Genomic DNA, 24,082 nt, shown 5'->3' with positions numbered 1-24,082 from the left:
ACAGCTACTGTGCATTAGGGCTCCTGAATTGATGAGGGAAATTACAAAAAAAAAATAAGACGGAGTTTCCCCGCAGCTATAGTAGCTGCTAACTTCTGAAACTATCTCACCAATGACCAACTCTCAACTGGTAAACGCAGGTGCGTGCGACAGCGGAGGATGCAAGCATGAAAAAGGCGACGGAACGGTTCGCGAACTTCCGCTCGTGATTGTGGCCTCTGTGCCTCGTGTAGCAGTCCATTATTTGGCTGAGGTGCTCATGACAACACAAAGCAGTCATTCGCCAAGTTGACATGTGCCCACCTTGGAAGGTATTTCAGAGCACCCGCAATGTTACACGTGACCACTAACACACCCGGCTAAGCAGCATTTAATTCTCAGGTGTAACAGAGATCTAGTGTGCCCGCTCGAAAATTCAGCAGCCATAATTTCAAGATTTCTCTGTATGTTGAGACGTACTGTTTTTTACTTACAAATAAGTTTTCGAACGGCCTAGCGGCGCTAAGGCGATTCGAATGCAATACGAACCCGCATGTTTCTGAAGCACCTCGTGCAGATGGAAAGCACTGGCAGTTCTGTGGAGACCACTCAACTACGCAGCATTTAAATCATGGGTGTAGCACAAGTAAACTGTTCCCGCTTAAATCTTGCAGTACCCCATAGTTCATGCTTTTTCTATTACCTTGCCTTCTGACATTCATGTTTCCTACGTGGCGTGGAGCCGTCAGATATCCACTGCAGAGATGTATCCTACGCAAACTTAAGGTATATAATAGCAGAGGAGCATTGCTCATGATGTAAAAAATAGCGCACAGGGAACACACGGGACGGAAAGTAAACGACGCAGACAAGCGCTAACTCCCGTGTGTTCCCTGTGCGCTATTTTTTACATCATGAACGTTATCCAACTTGCCCAACTTTCCGCTTTGCTGAGCATTGCTCCTCAGATTTGCGACAGATCGGCGGAAACAACAACAGAGTTCAAGAAAATTGCGCGTACTTATCAAACCTGGAATGGTCTCGCAGCACGAATATCATCAACACAGCATGCACAACCTTCCACATTCACAATAGAGCTGCCTGACCTTAATGTCAGCACTACTTCACGAAGGAAGCTGCTGCACACGTACACAAGACGGTGTGGTCACTTTAATAAAAGATTTATTACGAATGATGCATGCGAAGTATGAAGAAAACAGAGTATGGCAACAATTGCAGAAATATGTGGTCTCCCATGATGTGCAGTGGTATGCGTAGCTTGAACTTCAGAAGGCCTTATTTGGAATCTCGAAGCTGGTCGGGTTTGGTGTTCGATATCAGCCGAGAGTGTGATACCAGTCCTTCTCGTAGATCTCGTATAGAGTCTGCAAAATCAAACAGAAATGTTCAGTCTGTTGCCGCAAGAGACAAACAAATGCTGCAAGATCGTTGGGCCAATATTTTTCCAAGGTCGACAATGGGAACAGTAGCTAGAGGAAAAGAAAGAATATCAGTAGACGAGGCAAAAATACACGATAGTGCAACATTTGCATTACCAACCTTTCCGGCTTTCTTGGTGAAAATGCTTTTAATTTGGAAGATTGTAAGTCATTGTTGTCGAAATATAGGCAATGGACGATTCTTCCGTCGCTCGCCTAGAGCATTTAAAATTGCCATAGAAAACCATTGGGGGAACCATTTTGGCAATAGCGAAAACGTTACGAGCAAACAACAAAAGAATTAAAGCCTGCCGAAGGAAGAACTGCGGCTGTACTGACTGTCAAAGTGAAATCTTACAATATATACAGTGATTGTGTTCATAAAATCTTTCGAATTGAAATGTGATTTCGGCCGCAATTGCTGGGTATGAGACTCCTTTAGTCATTGCTATCGCTCACTGTGCTTACCTGCTATGTGTCACACTTCCCAGAAAATGAAAAAGGCCGCACGTTTAAACTAGCCGCAAGTGAGATGCAGAATATGTGGCAACAGAAGAGGTATCACTAGAATTGGGCACAAAAAAGGCGGAAAACGATACCCACCCACTTTTCGCTTTCGCATGCGGCCAGCAGGAACTCTTGCATCCGCGTCACTATAGGCCGCAGGGCGCCTATATCGTGGCCACTGGAGGACTGCATCTTGTAGTCCCAACTGGAAATTAACAGCAGTGCGCTCATTAGTCACATATGATAGAATTTATTTTATTTCAGGAACAAATTATGGCTTTCCAGAAACGCCTATGTGCCTTACAATAGTACCTGTGGCAGAATTGCAGAGAACATAACATTGCACACATAAGATATAATGCCACTTTGATTTACGTATTTGATAAGAAGCTGTAATATTACCGCGCATTTGTGCCGCAAATTCATTGTGCGATAACCTTAGAATATAAACAGAACGAATCTTATTCGAGCGCTAAAAATGCCCTGGTTACTGCACGGCAACATGAAAGTAACACAACTCTTTCATAGTGTCTAAAAAACAGTTTGAAAAAGTTGTACTTAAAAACTATAAATGCGCTTAAAGAAGGTAAGATCTCACATTTTTTAAACCAATTACCATAGCGGGGACACGGGCATTTCTCATCGTGCTAACACCTGTTGTGGCTAATGGTTTGGTGAACGAGATTTGTCTTTGTTCGAGAAAACCTTCTTGCGAATAACTAACAGATAGAATTTTGCATGTTGTGAACTCGGACCAACAATGATTCTGGTCTAAAGTTTAACTAAGACATTGTTGACCTGAAAGTAGATGCAACTTAATATACTGATCTGGAATTTGATTACTGCACGCTTTTCCTGTTGTACCCTCTACAGAAGGAAAGACAGTAAGGTCTCAGTGGCATACCAGAGGTTTTTCCTGCCTTGAAAGTGCATGGCGCAGTAGAGAGCCGATGCGGCCTTCTTTGAGAGCTTTATCCAGGCCATTGTGTAGTCGTCCAGGCACACCTCCAGGATGTACAGGGCCGTCAGATGTTCCGCTTTGCTTGCCTGTGAAAGGCAGGAAACGTGGGGCAGCCAGTCAGTTAAAAAGGCAGCAACTTCACTACACGGGTCTGTGGAGCAGACAGGACCTTATCAATGGCTATTTCTCGTCCCCTGAAACTAGTGAGAAATAAATCAACAAATATTCCATCAGGAAACCGCTCAGGCGCAGCACTCAACAGCATTAGATTATTCAGAAAAAAAATTGTTGCTTGTATGGTGCATGGACAATAAATCTTTGCCAGCAACTTTTTCTTTAAAAAAAATTTACCACCTCTACACGTAGGTTGGTCTAACAAAACTATTACCCCTAGTAGTTGTTATTTTGGCAATGCCTCAAAATATACCAATCCTTTCCCAGCCTTTCGGACTTGCAGAGTTGTTCATGTGCCTTTCTCAAGGAAGAGAAAGAACCGTGCCTTTTAGTATGCAGTCATATTTAAGAAAAAAGAATTTCAATTTTGACACATGGCTGCCGATTGCTCACATGGCACTCCAAGAGGAATTACCGAGAGTACCTGGAATTTTAAACCATGCTCGAGCATACTTCGACGTCGTGAAGGTTAATTATTATAGGAGAAAATTGCTGTTGGCCAGTATGGTTAGCTTACCACATCCTAGCAGGTAAACGACATCGTTCGCCACCGCAGCCCCATTAGTTTTCTACACCGAAAATCGTTTCAAACTGATCAGAAGTGAAGTGAGTGGCGCGAAAAGTCTTACACTGTTTTAAGCAGCCATTTCGGCTGCTGAACAGCAACAATATGCTCAAAAATAAATGTGTAGTTGGTTTTACTGAGAACAAAATCTGGATAGTTGTCCCTTTAAATGAAAGCGTGCATCTAATAAGTAATGACTTGCTCTCGGACGAAGGCAAACCGCGATGTTAAGGACTTCACTTTACTGAACCATAATATAGTTTAATAAATTAAGTTTCGATATTTCGTCAGCTAATCGCCATAAAACGTGCCGCATGCATGCGTCTGTGGGTCATCTGCGCATCAGTCTGTGCTCTATAGGAAACATTACAACCTCACCGCTCCGCTTAGAATCTCCAAACAGTGACAGTACAATGGTGACAATGTTGTGGCACCTTAGAGTCTGTTCTGAAAGCTCGCCTGTATCCAGCACCTATCTAACTTATTGCGCGGCGAAGGCACGTCCTTGATGGCGAGCAACATGACAGGCTTATTGCCATCCACAAATTAATGAGCACACCACTCCAATACTCTGAAAGCTTCTATATTTTCTGCTATGAAAAGCAGTCATTGTGGAACACCCTCCGCAGACCACAATAAGCCAGGAATATAACCGAAAGCACGAAGTGCACATACCTTGGCAGCCTTGCAGTTGCGACTCAGGACGTCCAGGGGCAACGGCAAGTTCAGGGACCAATCGATGGTCTGAAGAATGTCCTCTTCCATTTTGCACAGTTCCCTCTCCGTGGTTTCTCCCGTGCCTAGAGTCGATTCGAGGTAGGAACGGTAGGGAAGGTGGCACTCGGGCTCCTTGTGCTGCACCGCAACACACAGTGCTGCAGCCCACAGCAGCTCCATCTGGCGCTTATCCACGGAACGCATCTGAATAGTGAAAAGCAGCAGAGGCCGGAGCACGGAAGAGTCAAGAGACAGTCTTCACTCATAGCTCCCAGCAGAGCTTTGTACACACATACACATTCTTCCGGCACTCTTAGTCAAATAAAACTGCAGCAAAACAAGCCTAAGAACTGATTGATATGCTCTTGGCTTAGTTACAAAGCGCATCAGGATAATTAGTGCCATGGCGTCAGAAGCCCTTTGTTATCCGTCATTCACCACAACACATCACGCTAACGAAGGGTAGACGATATGGAGTTAACGAGAGCTTGTGTTCGAATAAAGTGTTCCCTTTTGAGTGTACCTTTACAAGTACAGCCTTTGTCAAAAGTTTGGAGCCCAGGGGCTTTTGTTTTGAACCACACTGCGTCGTTCTTAATGGATCTCTAGCGCTCCAAATTTCCTGGACATAAGAACATTTCTGGTACTGCCTCTTGCAATAGGTAGGACTTCCATGAATGCTCCTGGAGTCCCAATATAAAGCTTGGAAGTGAACCCCCTGGGCTCCAAACTTTTGACAAAGACTGTATATATTTAAGACGACACACCTACCAGAGCATGTCTTCAGTACGAGCCACGGTCTGAAGCTGCAGCATGAATAGTTCCAGCAACCAACTAGCAATGGCGACATGATATCACACAGCCAAAAAACGATGAACCAACTTATATCACGACTTGGTGCTTTGCGAATGAAAAAGGAAAAACAATAAAAGCTGCAGATGCCTTGTTATAAGACACACGAACTTGCACTACTTGAGAGATCGAGTTACATGGGAAACTTGACGTATAATACTTTACTTCGGTAATTCAGAAAATCCAAAAAAAATTGTGCTGCCTTAACGAATGGAAGGATAAAGAATCCACAGTGAAGTTTCAAGCTTTTCCTAGCATAATAGTTAGTAAAGATCGTTCCTATATGTCGCAAGTTTCACGTCGATTTAAGCTGAAACGTAACTCTAGGCCATCTTTCACTTGCATCAAATACGAATTTGTTCGTACATGTACCAGACTAAGTAAAGCTGAAAGTCAGCGCTCTATTTTCTAATGCTCCACTCTTCTTTCGGGAGCTTCTTGTGAACACTATTAAAATGTAATGATAGAAGCTTTGCTTACCTGTAAGTAGCGATCCGCGATGGAGACGGCCAGAAAAAGCGTCTCCGGCGAGAACTGCAGCACGCTGCGGGTCCCGATGAGCCAGTGAACATTGCGCTCCCGTACTGAGCGATCCACCACCTTTTGGGCCGCTCAAAAATTCCCGTTTAAATTGGTCGCGTCAGCCCCCCCCCCCCCCCCCCACTCCCCCCTTCCGGGCGCTAAATGGGCCACGGCGTTGGCCATTCCTTGAAATTTCAGAGTTCGAAAGCCCCCGTACAACTTCTTGCCAACGGGCTTTTTTCCACTTAATGCCGGATGAAAATGGGGAACGCCTTCGCTGTAGGTGTTATTCCAACTATGCCGTTTCACAAAATAAACTGGCCAAGTGCACAGCGGATTATGTGTCCACAGCTGACTCATATGCTTATGATCTGTTTAAGCCGGAACTGCTTTAGCTACTATACTCCGGGAAAACTCCTCTTCAAAGTGCTGCAGAGGGGAGGCAAGAAAGAAAAGAAGCAAAGCTTTTGTCCCTCTGGTGTCGGGCATGGGCTGCTCATTGTTCAGGAGAGGGGTGGGTAGGGTGAAAAGGGGTAAGCGTTTTTGTGGTTTCAGCACAGCAAAATTCAAAAGGAGCAATTGTTACAGATTACTTGGGTGCTTACAGAGCTGGTACGCTTAGTGAGTTCGCGTCGTTCCCTGTCAGAACGCGCACGAGGTTCAAATAGGTCCGCGGTTTTTTGTGTGAAATGTGAGAAAAATCAGCATTCCGTTAACACACTGCTTTCTTATTTATGCAGTAAATTTTCTTCATGCGTGCGGAAACAAAAGTGAAAATAATTACAATTGCGAGAGTTACCCTACGCGTTGCGCCCGAGATGACGCTGTCCAAGAAAGAGACTACGTCAAAAGCATCCACTGCATGTTACGTTTCTTTCGGTTGTTTTATGCGTATCTAATTCTGCATAGAAGTCCCCAGAGGTATGAAACAAAAACATAATAAATTGTTCATTTTTAGTTTTACGATTTTTCTTTTTAGCCGCAATGGTGCCGCAGTCCAGGAACTTAAGCCTGATGCATCTGCTTACGGGAATCCTGCATTCTAAATGTCTCCTGTGCTGGTGTCTTTATCACTGGAGCCGGCTACTTCCTTGTCGCCCCAAGAATTAGGGCTGCCTATTCAAAAACTCTCTATTGCTCTAGCACTCAACAGTGAAGGCACTATGGCAAAACCGATTTGTTCGTTGACTCTTGGAGGGACACCAGGGGAGGCAGCTCAAGGTTAGGGGTTATTTAATGGGTCAGTCTTAGGGATGGGCTGGATTGAGGTTCCTTAAACACAATTCCTGTTTTACAAAATGCAGACCCTGGCCACGTTTTTTGTCCAAACTCCAACAAGAACAAGTTAAAAGCTCAACAATTTCAAAGCCTCTTACTTCTCTGATACAATCTAACGGTAAAAAGGGGTTTTGTTCGTTGCTGTGATTATTCAGGGACGTTATACAGGATGTTTAGGACCACGCCCACTTCCGTTGTTCCTTCAAGTTGTAACGAAGTTCAGGTTCACCGAATTTTCTGATGTTTTTTACACAGTCACGGCAATAGGCTAATATACAATTGATGAACGCTTGTGAAGCGCACATCATGCGCAGGAATCGTAAAAGCAATCACATTTTTTATCTACTCCTGTGCTCGAGCTGAACGGTCAAAGGTGAGATAAACCTGCGTTATGTTCCCTCTAGACTGTAAGCTCGAGAAAGAATACATAGTAAAGTTCCTTTAGATCAGTACTGGCAAGTCTATTACTCGTAATGAATAACCTCAGCAGCGCGATAAAATGAAGACGGCGAACACACACTGAGACTACAGCACTGGCTCTGCAGCTGATTCTGTTGTGCCTATTTTCTTTTGAATCCTCCTCGTTTTTCCGCGCTGCTTAAAATTTCCAGCGTAGAGAAGATTCGCGTTAAAAGCTCGTGACTAATGCTACGAATGTTTTCAGCAGGCTTTGCTTCCCAAGGGGTTTTCTTTTGGAGCACACCCGATGAGCGGTTATTTTGGGTGAAATAAATATATGAACCGTCCTTACGGAAAACATTTTTGATCTGCAACATCTTGACAATACACGTGCTTTGCCAAAAAAAACAAAATATTATTCCTGCGTGGTTCAATGTGTGCGATGATTGCATTCAGTATAGACTGTGAATATGAACTGTTCCGATTAAAAGTATAAATGGCTGCTGCCCGCATTTAAACGCCTTATCATGAAATACTGCGACCAGCAGTAAGAGGCGCAAATGAGGAAATCATGTTTTTTTTCTGCCGTCACGAAATCAAGGACTGTAATAGAATCTTTCTGCCAAATACCTGCAGGGATAAAGACTCTCAACTGACGTTTGTGACGAGGAGTTTTTCTAACTGGAAGCAAGCTATTATAAGATTTTAGAGACATGAGGCCTCGAAGCCGCATCGTGCGGCCATTAGCGTAACCGCAGCTACCAAAGCGTGTTTGAACGTAGCATCTGCTGATGTAATTGGGAAGCAAAAGAAAATGAAAGACTGACTGAAAGCACTGATGGTGTTATTATCTTCATTACAGTACTTAGAGTGCCAAGGACTGGCAGTGCGTGGTCATGATGACGCAGAAAGTCATCTAAGACAGCTTCTGGAACTTCGAGCCAACGACATTCTAGAACTGCAACCATGCTTATCTCGAACAAAGTACAGGTGGCCTCTCATGACATTTTACATGAAATTTTGGAAATAATGGCTCATGATGACCTTTCAACAGCTTTAGATTCTACTCAACCGCCACAGCCACATTTCAACTTTTGCCGGAGAAACTAAGGATGTGTCAACATCGTATCACCCCACCTGCTTTTTCTTTAGTATTGTATGGTGAACATAACTAATAACTACCACTGTTATTTTTTTGTGTTTGCGTTTCTTAGCTATCCACCTTCCAGTATTTACTGACTTCACAAGCCTTTCACAAATAAGGTAAGATGCTGTATCAGTGAAACCCGATACGTGCAACCTGTCAACCTCCACAAGAAAGCTCTGCTCCAATGCTTAAAATCAATCAAGTGACAAAGCACTCTTCAATGCGGAAAAGAGTCCAGAATTCTGCACTGTGTGCATAATGTGCGCTATTAAAATTCGGTACCATTTTTTGCTCTAGGAGAAAGCTACCAAGTCAAATAACATAATTTATTTCAGTATCGACAGACAAATACAGTGCCCATAACTCTACAGGGTGCTATCAAAAATGCAGTAACAGCTTCACAGCGGCCATGATACGATAAAAAGCTAAACCTCAAATGCATAAATACGAAAACTATTTGCTTTCGTCGCTCGAAGGTGGAAGCTAACCCATGCGTGCTCTTTTCGAACACCTACATAATGTCTACCACAAGTGGATTTAAGCCACAATGGTTAGCAATTACTAAGGAATCATCAGCATAACAAAACGTCCTGCTGAAGTTGCATTCCATGACCCATTGCCAAACTCGGGTAAATTCACAAACCGCTCGTGGTCCTCTTGAGTAAATACAGGCGTCAGTGTTGAGCATAAAGACTGATGGCCGACACCTTAATTGTGGATTGCAAGTAAAACGACAAAAGTTTAGGAAAGCTTAAACTTATATTTCACATTTCTTGCATGATATTCCTGTACATTTTTTTACTGCAATCACGTGCAGTAAATATGACTTTATTCTTAATCGAATTATGAATTTTAAGCAAAAATCAATTCTATAAAAATGAGACGATATGTGGGCAGCACCAGTCTCTTGCGTTTATATTTTCGAAATAAATCGCTCCAGCAGTGCGTTAGCCAAGTATGAAACCAGTTATATGGATTACATACTACGCAGGGCTGCTGCATTTTCTCGTGGTCATTAAAAACCTCGGCGAAACGGGCTTAAATTAGCACTGCAAAAAATGAAAGCTGCGCAAAGGGAGCTGCGAGATGATTAATTTCTACCATACGTTTTCTATATTTAAACTCGCTAAAAATTACGACTTATAGTACGCATGGTGCCGTGAAATGGTGAGCAAGAACACATCGGCAAATAACGACTCGTTGCCGAGATCAGTAAGTGCAAAAGAACTAATTCACATGTGTGCTCTCCAGGGCGGATAGGGGCGATACTAACTTCCTATCTGAACGCCTCATCCAGGCGTGTATTTGGTTTTGCTTGTGTATTTACTTTTGGGTGAGGTGGTCGGGGTCGGACAGATGGGTGTCTACTCGAAAGCGAGCCACACGTTTAGAGACGAATGAGAGGATATAGGAGTACATGCGGGGGCCACAGTTCAAGGAGGCGAGCTGAGAAAGGACGTGTTCGTGGCAAACACCGTCGAAGGCCTTGTGAACATCGACGGTCAAAAGTGCTTGAATTTGAGTGGGTATAGGTGACAGGGAGGTTTGCTGGAGAATCAGAAACATGTCCTGTGCAGAGACGCGGCGTCGGAAGGCAATCAGAGAATAAGGGAAGAACTCCCTCGCCTCGAGAAAATTAGAGAGTCGAGTCAGGGCCATTCGCTCAACGGTGTTACCAACGCAGGACGTCAGGGAGATTGGGCGGGAGGTAATAGAAAGAGGGAGGTTCGCCCGGCTTTGGAATCATAGAAATGAGGGAGGAGGTCCAGGAGCTCGGCAGGCAGCCGCTGTCCCAGGCCTCATTGTAGGTCTGAAGGTGGAATTCTTTGGCGCAATCAGGAAGGTTATGAAGTGTGGTGTATGTAATGGCATCCTCACCGGGAGCCGAGTGTGTAGCATTGGCCGCCAGAGTCGATTCGAGCTCCCGGGGAGTGAAGGAGTGGTCACTATCGGGGTTAGGTTCGTCAGAGTATACCGGGTAGGAAGGTGTCAGTTTGGGCGGGAGGTAGAGAGAGGCGAGCTGATCGAAAACATCGGAGGGAGTCCCCTGGGAGGGCTTTAGCTAGAGTGGGACGAAGGGCAGGATTAGCGTACAGGAGGGATTTAAAAAGAGACCATGCGGATCGCGAGAGCAATGCAGAGTGAAGGCCATCACAGAAAGCATTCCAATGAGAGTGCTGGATGGAGGCGCGTTGGGCGACGATCTCGGCCCGCAGAGCAGTGATGCGGGAGGGAAGTTGGGCATTGTGGGGTAGAGAGCGAAAGGAGCGTTGAAGAATTTTACGACGACGCCATAAACGGAGAAAGTGAGAATCTGGGTCTGGGATGGGGTGACGAGAGCGAACGCGACGGCTACTGGACGTGAGCGCTGCAGAGATGGGCGACATCCAGTCGTCGTAGGATTGAAAGGATTCGGAAGCGAGATTAGTGCGTTAGCCGTGCCAGCCAATGTGAATAACCGGATGACATGGAGGGATGTGCTAAAGTGAGGTGGTAATATGGATGAGAAAGTGGTCACTGAGCAGAGTTTCGTCTGTCACCTGGCAGTGAAACGAAAGTGAACACCGAGAAAAAGTGAGGTCGGGTGTCCTGGGACGCTATGAGGCAGTGCTCGCTCGAGTAGGGGAACCAGGAGTATTAAGAAAGGTGAGGTGGCGTTCCTGGGCCAGCAAATGGAGGAGGAGGTCGGATTTGAGGGTTTGGGGGTATCCCCAGAATGTGCGCGGGGCATTAAAGTCACCACCAAAGACCAGATGGGAGGTAGAAGGAAGAGAGTGAAGAAACTTGCATAGGACTGAGAACTAAGAGGAAGTGGCAGGGGGGTTGTAGAAAGACAAAAGGACGAGTCAGATGCGGGGAGAAGGATGGTAATAGACCGCTACAACAAAATATTTAAGAAGGGTGGAAGAGATGTAAAATGGCTCGACGAGCACTTCGCTGCGTTCATAAATAGACACAAGCGGTGTGACCGTAGTGGCAAATTAGGCACGGTAGCCTCGCACAGCTCGGGCCGTCCGAGTCTCCTGGAGAAGAAGAAAATGGGGCAGGGAGGGGCGGGCGAGTAGATACTGATGAAGGGGGGTCTTATTATGGCACTGATGTCAGCAGTTCTCCTGCACAGTCTCGAGGTCCTTGGCAAACACCGTTATGATAGTGCAGAGGTAGAAGCTCGTGAGGGTACGCGTTCCTTCTTTTTGGCCGAGGGCGGTGACTCAAGCACTTAGGGGAGCATAGAAGTGAATGAATTGAATTGTTGCGATTGTGCTTGAGGAGTGGTAAGAATCTGGAGAACCGAAGTCTCTAGCTGAACCAAGCAAGTGTGGTGTGCCTGTGTGGTGGTTTCTACAAGATCAGCCAAAGGGGCGATCTAGGCAGTGGAGGAGGGAGTAGTGAACGTGGCAAGGTGCTCATTTAGCTTGGTAAGCTGGGAGGTAAGAGAGGAGTGTAGTGTTCGCGGGTCCCGGCAAGTAAGAAGCGCTAAGAACACTGCGTAGTACTTTATTGGGCAACAGCTGAGATGCGTTCTCCCGAGGCGCTCATGCAGGTGCTCGCTTTTGTAGAGCCACGCCTGACATCATTTGGCGCGTCATCACGCGTCTCACTCGGTCCACACGAAACGCCGGCACGCGTCTCATGTGGCTCGCACAGAACGCCGGCCCGCGTCTCGCTCGCCTCGCACAGAACGCCGGCCCGCGTCTCTCTCGGCTCGCACAGAACGCCGGCAAGCGTTCGCCGGGGAGAACGCATCTCAGCTGTTGCCCAATAAAGTACTACGCAGTGTTCTTATCGCTTCTTACTTGCCGGGACCCGCGAACACCACAACTGGCGACGAGGATGGTGGAAGCAAGGCAAGACGCAGAAAAGAAGCGCTGAAGCTGGGCAACGGAGTACCGAGGCAACAGTCCGAAGAGCGACGCTGGATTCAACCGCACCTACGACAAAAGGCGTCAAGACGTCTGAGATGGCAGCCTCCAGTCAGATTGGTCAAGTAGAAGCCTTCGACGAAACTGTGAGTGACTGGCTATCTTACGAAGAACGCCTAATTTCCTTTTTCGCGGTGAACAAAGTTCCAGAAGACCTCAAGGTGCATGCTTTGCTAAGCGTCATTGGGCCGAAGTCATACAGCCTTTTGAAATCTCTGACCGCACCAGATAAGCCGTCAGAAAAGACGTTCAAGGAGCTAACTGAGTTGCTTCGCAATTACTTCACCCCGAGAGTGTCTGTGATCGCATAGCGAGCAAAATTTCACAGAAGATGTCAGCTGCAGCATGAAAGCATCGCACAGTACGTAGCCGAGATGAGAAAACTAGCTCAGACCTGTGAATTCGGTACCTTTTTGGACGAATCGCTTCGTGAAAGGTTTGTGTGCGGTTTATTCCGCACCGACATTCAGCGATACTTATTTGCAGAAGACAAAACGCTGTCGTTCCAAAAAGCCGTTGAACGCGCACTCGCTTTGGAAGAAGCTAAGAAAAATGTTGAGGAAGCGCATGCTAGAGAAGCTGTCGACGACTTCCACAAAATGAGCGCTGAATACGCAGCCAAAAGAAAGCATTCTTTCGAGTGTTATCGCTGCGGCTCTGACAAGCATTTTTCCCGCGCCTGTCCGCATATCGCAGATAAGTGCACAAACTGCGGCAAGAAAGGCCACATTCAGCGTGCCTGCCGTGGTCCCAAGCAGTATCCAACGAGTTCATGGAAGTGGATACGCACTCTTGAAAGTAACGACTCGGGAAACATCCAGACGCTGTCTGAAAAAGCCCGGCGTCCCATTACCGTCGATGTCGAAATTCAAGGTGTACCTTTGCGCATGGAGTTAGACACAGGCGCTACGGTGTCTGTAATATCAAGACAGCAGTTCGAGAGACTTAGACCGCCTTTAAGACTCGACCCGACGGAACTGCGACTGAAAACGCACACAGGAGAAGTTATCCAGCCCTGCGGCGTTTTGAAAGCAGCCGTAAGGTACAAGGATCAAGTCGGTGACCTTCCGTTGTACGTTGTAGACTACGGCGGACCAGCTCTTCTAGGACGCGAGTGGCTCGAAACTTTGCGCTTGGACTGGGACGAAATCTGCCGTTTGCACAAGCTGAACAGGTTTGGGTGCGCAATTTCTGGAGCGGACCAAGATGGCTCAAAGCAACTATCGTGCAGCGCACCGGGCCAGTGTCGTACGAGGCCAAGGTGCAGACACCCATCGGATCCTGCATGTGGAGGCGACACAAGGACCATTTTCTACGAGCCTCAGCTGCGAACACGCCGTCACCATTTGCGGTGGGGGAGGAGACCGACATCAGTCATCCAGAACTTCCAGATTGTCCGCCACCCTCATCAACCGCTGTCTCTGCAGCTAGCCCTGCACCCGTGGTCAGCGGAAACAGCCCTACGAGGCGGTACCCTCAGCGAGTCAGGAAGCCGCCTGACCGATACCAGCCATCGTGACTCTCCAAATTGCGGTGGAGGAAGTGACGCGTGCCGGCGTTCTGTGCGAGCCGAGAGAGACGCGGGCCGGCGTTCTGTGCGAGGCAAGCGAGACGCGGGCCGGCGTTCTGTGCGAGCCGCATGAGACGCGTGCCGGCGTTTCGTGTGGACCCAGTGAGACGCGTGATGACGCGCCAAATGATGTCAGGCGTGGCTCTACAAAAGCGAGCACCTGCATGAGCGCCTCGGGAGAACGCATCTCAGCTGTTGCCCAATAAAGTACTACGCAGTGTTCTTATCGCTTCTTACTTGCCGGGAGCCGCGAACACCACAAGTAGGTAGTTCTGTGGAGGGATTCAGTCAAGGCATGGATCTGCTGTTGTAGATGGTGGGATTTGCGTTCCTGCTCTCGCTGCTGGCGTTCCAACTTTGCGAGCCGGAGATCGAAGGGGCGGCTCTCGTAAGTCGAGGATGGAGCCTGTGGTGTAGTGGAAGAGATGGACGCTGACACCGAGGAACCTTTAACTTTGGCGGGGTAGGAGCCTGGTGGTGACGTCATCGGAGCTGATGGAGGCTCATGATTAGAGGAGGACGAGGGAGTGCGTTGCGTCGCCCGGCGCAAAGCTAGGCGACAGAGGTATGCAGCTTTGGAACATTCGCGTTGCTTTACGAGGAGGAAGCGGCAGAAGTACATATATACAGCGCTAAACGACAGGACTAGAAGAGGAGTAGACAAACACGGCGCTGTTTGTCTACGTGTTTGTCTACTCCTCTTCTAGTCCTGTCGTTTAGCGCTGTATATATGTACTTTCGCCATGGAACACCAACTCGCCCAATCTACCGTTCTTCTACGGAAGCGGCAGGTTGAGTCGAGTGAGGGGTGGGTGTTTACCTGGCAATGAATGCACCACGGCTGCGCGCATACATGAGCTGAAGGGTCGGCGGGTAGAGGAGCAGGACAACGACGGCACTTGGCCGGAACGCTGCGCTGGGGGCATTGGTGGGTGCTGTGTCCAGAGCAAGGCAACGGGTGCAGCTGGGAGGCTTAGGTTTATGAGGATGGCACCGGAAGGCAGCGCGTTTAAATTATACAAAGGGGGGGAAGACGGTACCAGCAAAAGTTATGAGCACCAATTGATATTGCCATCCTTTAGAGCGTGGAGTTGGCTAGTAGTGGACGCTGCGGTGGCGCCGAACGCTGCCGTCTGCGCCACGGCGGCCGATTCGGAGCTCACAGCGTCCCTTCCAGCGTTGAATGCGACAGTAATATGCGCGGTGGCGTGGGCGGCCGTGATGAAAATGGGTGTCCACATGCTTTGGAAGCCTTTCTGAAGCGATGGAGATTAAATCCACGGCGGGCGAGGCCCTGGACCAGGCCAGGAGCAGGTGAAAGCGGAGCTCGATAGGCAGCCAGCAAACCAGGGCGGCGCCACTTAGCGGAAGTCTAAGAAATATAAGTAATCTTGCAGTCCTTTTCGGTGTGGAAAGCTCACGTAATGAGCGTGTTTGGTGTGTAATGTGCACAGTTTGGAGCATGTTACACCGGACAGCGATATGTCTCTACAAGCGCACCGCTTTTCGCAGATGAGAGATCGCGTCGCCTGCAACGTGCATGTCGAATTAAGTGAACAATTTCTCAACTTTTCTATATAGTAAATGCACTTCCCCTGCTTGTAGGCACCAGTTGGGGTTCCGGCTTACGCTGTATCCTCAGCAAGGATTAATCACGGTTGTTGTGAGGCACATGGTTTCGTGTTGCATTACGCGCTCATGACTCGGGAGTCGTGTTATGTTTACGATTTAGCACGAGATTCTCAGATGTGGACCGCGCATTGCGACGTCCTCACTGGCATGCTCACGTGTGCATGCATTGCAGTGTTGACTACATTGTTCTACATTGTGAACATGTGCAATTGGATGCCATGATCATAATTCTCCGACAACACTTGACTTGTTTGGAGGCTCCGCTGTAATTTTTGTCTTGGTGTGAACAGCACCATTTTGAGAACACGTTTACAGTGTGAAAATTTATTTTTGAGCTTTGATACCGATTATCTGCGTGCGTTCGCGCGCACAGCCACGGCTTCACGATAGCCCGCAGCCAGTGCCGCTACGTCTAGCGGCATATCACGTTATGTTCCGCCACCACCCAGTCACTCTCTCTCCTTGTTACGTCAGCAGTGATGTCAGCGTGCTATATTCGAATGTGCAAAGCACTATCCACCGCATGGTGGATGCAAAGCTAAATAGAAGCGCTTGTACTGAATGCCTCGTATTTAGATGGATGATTTTTAGTGGACCCTTCAAGTTTTAACTGAAGGCTGTTTTCGACTTGTGCAAGGTGGTTGGAGTGTAAAAGTAAATTTATGAATGTGAGCGCAACTTTCTTGCTTTTTTGCTTTATAGCTAGCGAGGTAGCTTCATGCAAAGAAGGAGCTTCTTATAAAAGACGGCCACTGCAATTTTAAATGTAGTATTGCCGCGCAATGCGAAGATGCCGTCGTTGTGTACTTCTACATCAACCCCGGCGAAGAAACTTTCTGTACAGGACAGCCATGTCAATGGGGCGAACCGAGTATGAAATCCCTGATGGCACAGGGTGAAGTCTTTATATGTGATTGCCTGGAAGAACCTGTCGGCCACTGATAAATAGCCTCGGCTTTCGACAGTGGCTGGCTATGTGGGCAGTATCCCTTTCTATATCATCTTCTATTTCGACGAGTAGGGCGCTTAAACCCATCCTGTGAGCATCACTGTTGATCTCATTTTATTCCTCTTCGTCGAACTGATCGATATATGTTGAAAATTTCATAGGCTGTGCAGTGAAGTTCTTGGAAGTCTTCAAGCTTGGGAGCTTCCCCTTATAATGACATGTATGGCTTAGTTCCGTCAAGACTTCAATAACGCGCAATAAGTACTTACCAAACCGTCGGTAATAAGCGCACATTACCAAAATTGGTCGCAAATGTTTGCTATTTGCAGGCAGGTGAAAACATTCGTAAACAGCTGTTTTCTGTGAATCCGAGTGTACTGTATCCTTGGTGACGATACCAAACGACATACGATCACCTCGTAAGAGAGATGGCCCACTCTGACTTTAGGTTTGCCGAGATGAATTTATTGCCTGCAACACTGTTCGAAGCCGTTCAGGTGATAGTAAAATGTTGAAGAGAATGCAACAACATCATGAAAATATCAGGCAAATTTAAACTTCAGTCCAAGTTGGAACATTGTCGGGAAGGATAGAGTCCGAATGCATTGCTTTGAACTCAAAGCGACCTTCCACCGTAAGCAAGTTCGTTCCATTCGTTCCACCGACTTCGATTCTCCAATACTCGCTCTTTAGATTCATGAACGAGAAATAAATGGTGTCACAGAAGATGTTTAAGGTGTAATCGAAATAGTGTAGGGGCAGTTGTGTTTCTGTGTAACGCGTTTCAGACGGCGTTAATCAACGCAGGTGAAGAGACCGGTATTCCCGGTATTCGCCTTTTTGCAGAGTGTGAGTGGGGCTTTGCTGGGGCTCTTCGATGGCTGGATGGCATCGTAGCGCACTTGGTCCACTTGATCCTGGATGGCATGGCGTGATGGCATAGATAGTGGCAGGGGCATTGAGGCAGCGGGCCGGTTCCGTCGGTTTCGATCTTGTAAAAATATTACTAAAGTTCTTTCAATATCAATCGCGACCTTTTTTTTTTCAACCTCTTCTTTCGTTGTTTCCACTTGCCCTTCTTCCTTTTGGCTTTTTTTAAAACTCCTCCTTCTGGATTCAGCCAATGAAGCAACCAATAACTGACGTCATCCTCCCTGGAGCGCAAACGTGGGCTCCCCGTGTTAGGAAGACTCCGCCAGGTGTCTGAAGAAGTGGTTTCGCTTTTTGGACTGTTTGAGCGGAGTTCTGACTGTAAGAGGTCTTAGAACTAAAAGTAAAACAAACTCACGGCGCTCCGAGAGCCTTCTCTTCTTGGCAATGAGAAAAAGAGTCCTAGGAGCTGCGGTATTTCGCAGACTGTTGTGGTGCGCAAAATGCCTTAATAGTGAAACTTACCCAGATGCAGGGGTAGTGACGTCTCGAATTATTTTGTCCCCCCAATAAGCTACCTCCCCTAAGTCTTCTATCTGAAAGTTATGGAAAGGGAAACAGTCGGCACGCCCTTATCGCCTCTATTCCCCTGAATTGCTCTACTTTAATAAATTCCCGCTGTCCGAACCGGTAGCTTCTCCACTTCCAAGAAATGATATGGAATACCACAACAACAAAAACTCAAAGCGCTTTTCAATCAAAGTTTCACAATAAAAATTCTGCCACGGTAAAGGATGAACTGTAGCGACGAAGATGTTTTGACGCGGTACCGGCAGTGCTATCGATGAGGGCGCGCTGCTGGTTAGCTCTGGAACGAACACCGGCGGGTATAGAAACGCTGTAAAGTGCCTGTTGCTTTTAAGGCCAATAAACCTCTTTGCAAGGAGAAGAAATGGGGTGTAGAAAGCTCGGAAACATTTATGGCGTACCACTCAGTTAAAAGTGGCGTCAAGACCGAAAGGTGTTTTGCATTTCTCCTCTACCAGTTTGCGTTTTTGGAATGGTTACACAGGGCATAGCGAGGTTAGTAAGTGCTGGAGCGGCAGATCATTCTGCTATGCTGCGTAGATATATATCACATGTTTTTTTAAAGAATTCCCTGCATGAATAACACGCGGTGGGCCGTCGTGTTACAGCAGCTATATATCAGCAGTTATTCGTGAAACAGGAGAAATGAAAAATACGGCCATGCATGGTTTGTCCCCGGTTGCAAAACTGCCTTCCCAGGCAGTCGCATTTTTGCTATCACTACTTTTCGCTTAGCATGCCTTAGTGTCCTCGAGGGCTTGCTAGCCGTGCGTATCTATGGTAGTTCTCAGTGCAACGCGGATGTTGGGTGCAGCGAAGTCTTAGTATCTTGTACGGACGAAGAATTCTCCAGGAAGGTATCCACTCTACAATAAGTTCGCCTTGAGAATGCTGACAAGATAATGTAACTTCTTGGAGAAAACTGTAGTTTCCAGCAGAACTTTTCATCCCTCGAGCTTTAAAAAAACTGCCACGGAACAGAGCAGAAAAGAACATGACGACAAGAGCGCTGTTTGCCTGATGCTTGTTACCAGATACTGATCAGGATAATAAACCACTTCTAACGTCACAGAACACAGAAACTGGCGAGAACCACAGCATTCGGCACTTCACCAGCGCAAAGTGTTATGATGGAAATACTGGAAATGTGGTCCTGGAAATGAAGATTACACCTCCTTGAGTTCTGTGCCTCGAAAGGCGCTTTCAACCAAACTCCGTGACGCGAGTATCATAGAAGCGACCTGTTGGTGTAATAATTGCAGTGAAGTCCTAGTTCCGAAACAGCCATCAAGAGGGCGGCTTTCCGTCATGGTTCACGGTTTTTGAAGACAGCGAGTGGAAACTATTCATTCGGGTGAACTGTCGAACTTGAAAAACGGCCAGGCCTCATCTTGCCTGTTCGTTAGTGGCTCGTGAAATATACACGGCATTTATTGTTCACCTATCCACACTCTTACGAACAATGCACGTGACCAGCAAAATGTGGCGATTGACCGTAATTAAAATATTCGCACTCCTGTGCGGATATTTGGTCAAGGAAGTGGAAACGCAGGACATCATGCTGGACATAACGGCTGCTTCAAAAGCATTTCCTGCTCGAACAGTATTTATGTATTCATCGTTCGACAAGAGTCTCCTTCCCAAAAGCGTCAAGCAGTTTCCCATTGCACTGAAATTTGTCAGTGCCTCAGATTATCAAATAAGGCGTGAATTCTTAGGCTACGCACAAGGAAAGAGCTGCGGGGTTGTCCGCACAAAAGTATGGGCATTCTGGCTCGAAAAAAGAGTAGTATTTTTGTCCCTTTCTTGGGACAAGTTTTTAGGTCCCGCGAGATCTCTTGAAAGCGCAGTGGCAACCCGGGCGGGCAATCTATTGTTCGCTCTTGCGGAGTCACACGAAGTTGCTCTGCGTGAGTTTCCAAGTGGATTCTCCCAAGTGATAAGTGTCAGCGCCGATGACATCAACGCTCCTCAGGACCGCTTTCGGCGATGCGCGATTCGCAGAACGACTGCTGCTTCAGAATTGTTCGTCCACCAAACGTCCGAGGAAAAATTCCCCAGTGGGCACAAGTACACTGCAGTGGTGTGCACAGCCGGTGCCTACAAAGTAGACATTAAGACAAAGCTAGAAGCTTTGGCCCTGATAGACGCTTACAAGACACTCAACAACACAATTGATACAATTGAAGGCGGTCGTTGGGAGGATGTAAGCAGCAAGCGCGTGGATTTCCTGGTTGTTCCCGTCGTAGCCGCTATCCTGCACACAGGAGACTGTTATGCATGCACTCTATGCTACTGCTCCGCGTTGCTTTTACACGGCAATTCACAATGCTGACGAGCTCGCATTCATCGACCCCCTGGAATTCGCTGCTCTGTTTCCCAGTTTCCTTAATTGCTTCCGGGTTAATGCTTGCATTGTATTTTTATGTCCGGTGCGCCTTCTATCGAGCAAACTGCAGCGCCCCGACAGTACTCGCCTTTTCCTATTTTTCGCCTCCACTTTTCTTGGGAAGGGCCTACCCACGTCGCTGGCAGAGAGACCACGTTTTCGCGGTCTGGCCACGGCGGCGTGGGTCCTTAACATGATGGCGCTGGCAAATTACATTCAGTCTAGTGTAATCGCTGTCCACAGCACCACAAGAACCCTCAAAAACATTAATTCTTTCTCCGAAGTGAATCAGCAGGTTAGTAAGGGTAGAGTGTGTCCGTGCGTTAGCAAGGAGTGGCGCAGCATACTTACGAATCTTTTCCTGCGTGGCGTTTTAAGCTAGTTTGTCATGATACATGTTAGGGAGAATCACTGTAGCAAGGCGGCCCTATTTAAGATTGATTTGCTCCAGTGTTACCAGGGAACAAGCGATGGAACGCACGTGGCCCTCTCAATCTGCATTGACGACGAAGTGGCCGTCGCTGCGCAGTGGGGCCTCGTCCCGTGTGAAAATCCCTTGACGATTGTGCAAACTTCTGCAGTACATGCTCTGAACCCTCACAGGTAAGCAAAGTGTTTTCCTGAGTGACGTTCGCCATTTTAACATCGCATTACATCACCCTCCTTCTTTTAGGCAATGGCGAGGTTTTCAAAGAGTTTCTAAGAATAGATATCGATAGAAAGAGGGTTATCTCCTCAGATATTTTTGCTGCGCGAGAAATGCAGGCGTTTTTACCTCATAACGTGAGTTAGTTGCATTGAAACCTAGAAATAAATTTATTGTTGGTATTTCTAGTCACTCCCACCCGCCCTCCCGCAAAAGTTGTAACGTTTTTTTTAATCGTGTAAAATTTAATGACTTTACAAGTAATCAGAGCAGACGATCGAGGCAACCGCTTCTTTGTCAACAAGAGGTGCTCCGGAGCCTGTTTACAATTTGTTTGAATTGTTGATGTTGTGATGCTCTTCCTGGTAGCCTGCTGGGATACTGAACAAGAGTCAGCGTGCTGCCTTGCAGAGATGGCGAATGACATCTTGATGTGCCGAACAAACATGCACGAAAGACTAGAGGCGATTGAAACAAAGCTTCAAGAAGTCTTAGGATTTGAAACCAAATGCTTATAACTCGAAACTAAGATTAGCAGCACAGAGACACAGTTATAATATAAATTTAGAAAGAGTCTTTGTGAACCTCCAAGACGTTTGGCTGGAGAACAGTCCACAGCTTCGATCCCCTCTGTTCGTATTCAAAGTTGCTCCTCGTTGATATCGTGCTCACTGCTTCGCTAATTTGATGCAGAATGTCCCTTACAGGGAGCGCTGCAACAAATACTAATCTTCTGAAATAGTCAATGCTGAAATGAGAGATGGATTGCTGAGCGAAACATGCAAAAAGCGGGCCAAACCAAACACGTTACGGGAGTCAGGAGCGGTTGGCCGCAAGGGGAGTTCATTGCGGTAAAATCTTCATTAACTGATCAAGGAGTCTACAGAAACATCATTTGTAAAGTGTGAGGAGTGCCTTAATTACGATCCCATGATAAGATCCCAAGATGCTCTTTCCTGAAGAGGGAGCTGCACAACTGAACTTCTCTCGATTTGAAGTGCACTAAATCTTATTGGCAGCTGTACGAGCTTGTCTGAGAAGAGCAACTAGTTTTAAAAGCTGGAGAACGAAATAAAATTTTAGAGGCCAAGTTTGGATGGAACAACAAAATTCTACCTTTCACTAGCCGAAATTTTTCCTTGTTTCGATAAGAAAGAGTTGCACGCTGTTGTTGTTGTTGCTGCGACTAAGAGAAGATGAGAAGGAAAGTGCACGCTGCTGCCGACTGCCTCAAGCCGAGGCCCCACCACTGCCGCGTACAGATAGAGGAGAGTTCAAAGATAAGAGGAAAGAGAAAAGAAAAATTCAGAGGGCACTTTGGCTGTCTAAACTATTGCAAGGAGAGAGCCTTTCCTCTGGTAGTATTCTTTTCCATTTTTTTTATTTTTTTACTGATTTTTACATTTTTGCTGCTTTTCTTTTTTATTTCTTTTATTTGTTATGAAACTGATGCATTCACTAGATGAGCCTTTATGCATGCAGAAACCTTGTTGTTTCGCGGCAAGGTGATAGCGTCTGCACTTCAAATGCTGAAGGCCTTGGTTCGGTCGACAGCTTCGACACAGGTTTTCTTTTTAAGTGAGGCATTAAAATCGTTCGCCTCAAAAAAACCTGCGTCGCAGCAACTTCGTCCGGCGAAGCGTACGCTGGCTGAAAAAAGAGATAAGCGGCCGTAGCCGCGCTCGCTTCTGAATTCAATATACCTCACCCTTTCAATCGACCGCCCAAAGAGAGCGTGCAACGAAATTATGTACGCTGCCGCAAATATCCCACAGACGGCACCCGACGTGAAATAAAAACATTAAAGAGAAACGCCACTACTGAAGCTGCCACGAAGAGGCCGACTTTTTGTCCCACAGTTGCGGAAAGCGGTGAGTGGAAAGCAGCTTAAGCTTATTAGGTCGAACTCAAAAGCTACTGAGCCTCAAATTAATGGTCTGCAATCCTTCCATTAGTATGGTCTGCTGTTCATCGAAATTCTGTCACAAGGTTTGCCAGAAATGAATCTGAAAAGCAAAAACTGTCTGGTTGTCCTAATATTTCAAACATATATCCTCTTGCGTGCCTTTATTGTGAAGGGGGTGAAAACGCAGGACCCATTGTTAAACGTAATGGCGGCGTCAAAATCGTATACTGTACGACCAGTAATGCTGCACTCATTGCTAGACACGAGTATGGTTCGCCAAATCGCTAAGCAGTCTCCCATTGCACTGAAGTTTGTCAGTACTTCTGATTATCAGATACAGTGTGAATTTCAAGGCTTCGCTCGCGGAAGGGAATGCGCTGTCGATCGCAGCAACTCACTGGAATTCGGGCGTGAGAAAAGAATAGTATTTCTGCCCCCTTCATGGCGTAAGCTGCCACTGACCACCAAATCTCTGTTTGAAAGCTTGGTAGTAAACGAAGCACGCAACTTGGTGATCGTTTCGGCAGAGTCGCATAGAGAAGCGCTGCGCGAATTTCCCCGTGGACTCTGCCAAGTGGTCAGTGTGGGTGACGAGGACGTCAACGTTCCTGAGGACCGCTTTCGGCTATGTGAGATTCGAAAAACTGTCCTCCCGTCACAAGTCTTTGTCCGCAAGAAATCGGAGGGAACATTCTCCAAAGGGCAGAAGTACAGAGTAATCGCGTCTATTACCGGTGGTGTGCAGGGAGACATTAAGACAAAGCCAGAAGCTTTGGCATTGGTAGACGCTTACAGGACGCTGAACAACACCATTGATGCGACTGAAGGCGCAGACTGGCGTGAAGTAAGCAACAAGCTCGTTGACTTCACTGTTGTTTCTGTCGGAGCCGATGCCCTGCAGATAGAGGAATTATTCTTATATGCACACTATGCTCCTGCTCCGCTTTGTTTTTACACGTCTCTTCGTAGGGCTGAGAGGTTCACCTTCATGGACTCTTGGACTGCACTCCTTTATTTCGCTGTTTCCCTGATATCAGTGGGGTTCTGCCTTGCGTTGTATTTGAACATT

At 47.0% G+C, this 24,082-nt stretch overlaps 2 protein-coding genes across 2 annotated transcripts; one reads left to right on the top strand and one right to left on the bottom strand.

Moving 5' to 3' along the window:
* Nucleotides 1–1,244: 1,244 nt before the first annotated feature.
* Nucleotides 1,245–9,032, bottom strand: LOC149326567 (G2/mitotic-specific cyclin-B2-like). Its single transcript, XM_089564616.1, has 6 exons — nt 9,029–9,032; nt 5,675–5,805; nt 4,301–4,546; nt 2,830–2,972; nt 2,022–2,130; nt 1,245–1,364 (listed from the first exon to the last, which is right to left on the bottom strand). The coding sequence occupies exons 1-6, from the start codon at nt 9,030–9,032 to the stop codon at nt 1,317–1,319; spliced, it is 681 nt and encodes a 226-aa protein (XP_089420742.1). The 3' UTR covers nt 1,245–1,316.
* Nucleotides 9,033–12,287: 3,255 nt separating this feature from the next.
* On the top strand, nt 12,288–14,119 carry LOC149326566 (uncharacterized). Its single transcript, XM_089562418.1, has one exon. The coding sequence runs from the start codon at nt 12,838–12,840 to the stop codon at nt 14,104–14,106; it is 1,269 nt and encodes a 422-aa protein (XP_089418544.1). The 5' UTR covers nt 12,288–12,837; the 3' UTR covers nt 14,107–14,119.
* The last annotated feature ends 9,963 nt before the right edge of the window (nt 14,120–24,082 follow it).

The sequence above is a fragment of the Amblyomma mixtum genome, chromosome 10, assembly GCF_055824585.1.
Source record: "Amblyomma mixtum isolate Tamu chromosome 10, ASM5582458v1, whole genome shotgun sequence".
Taxonomy (NCBI): domain Eukaryota; kingdom Metazoa; phylum Arthropoda; class Arachnida; order Ixodida; family Ixodidae; genus Amblyomma; species Amblyomma mixtum.
This window is presented reverse-complemented; position numbering and strand designations above follow the sequence as displayed.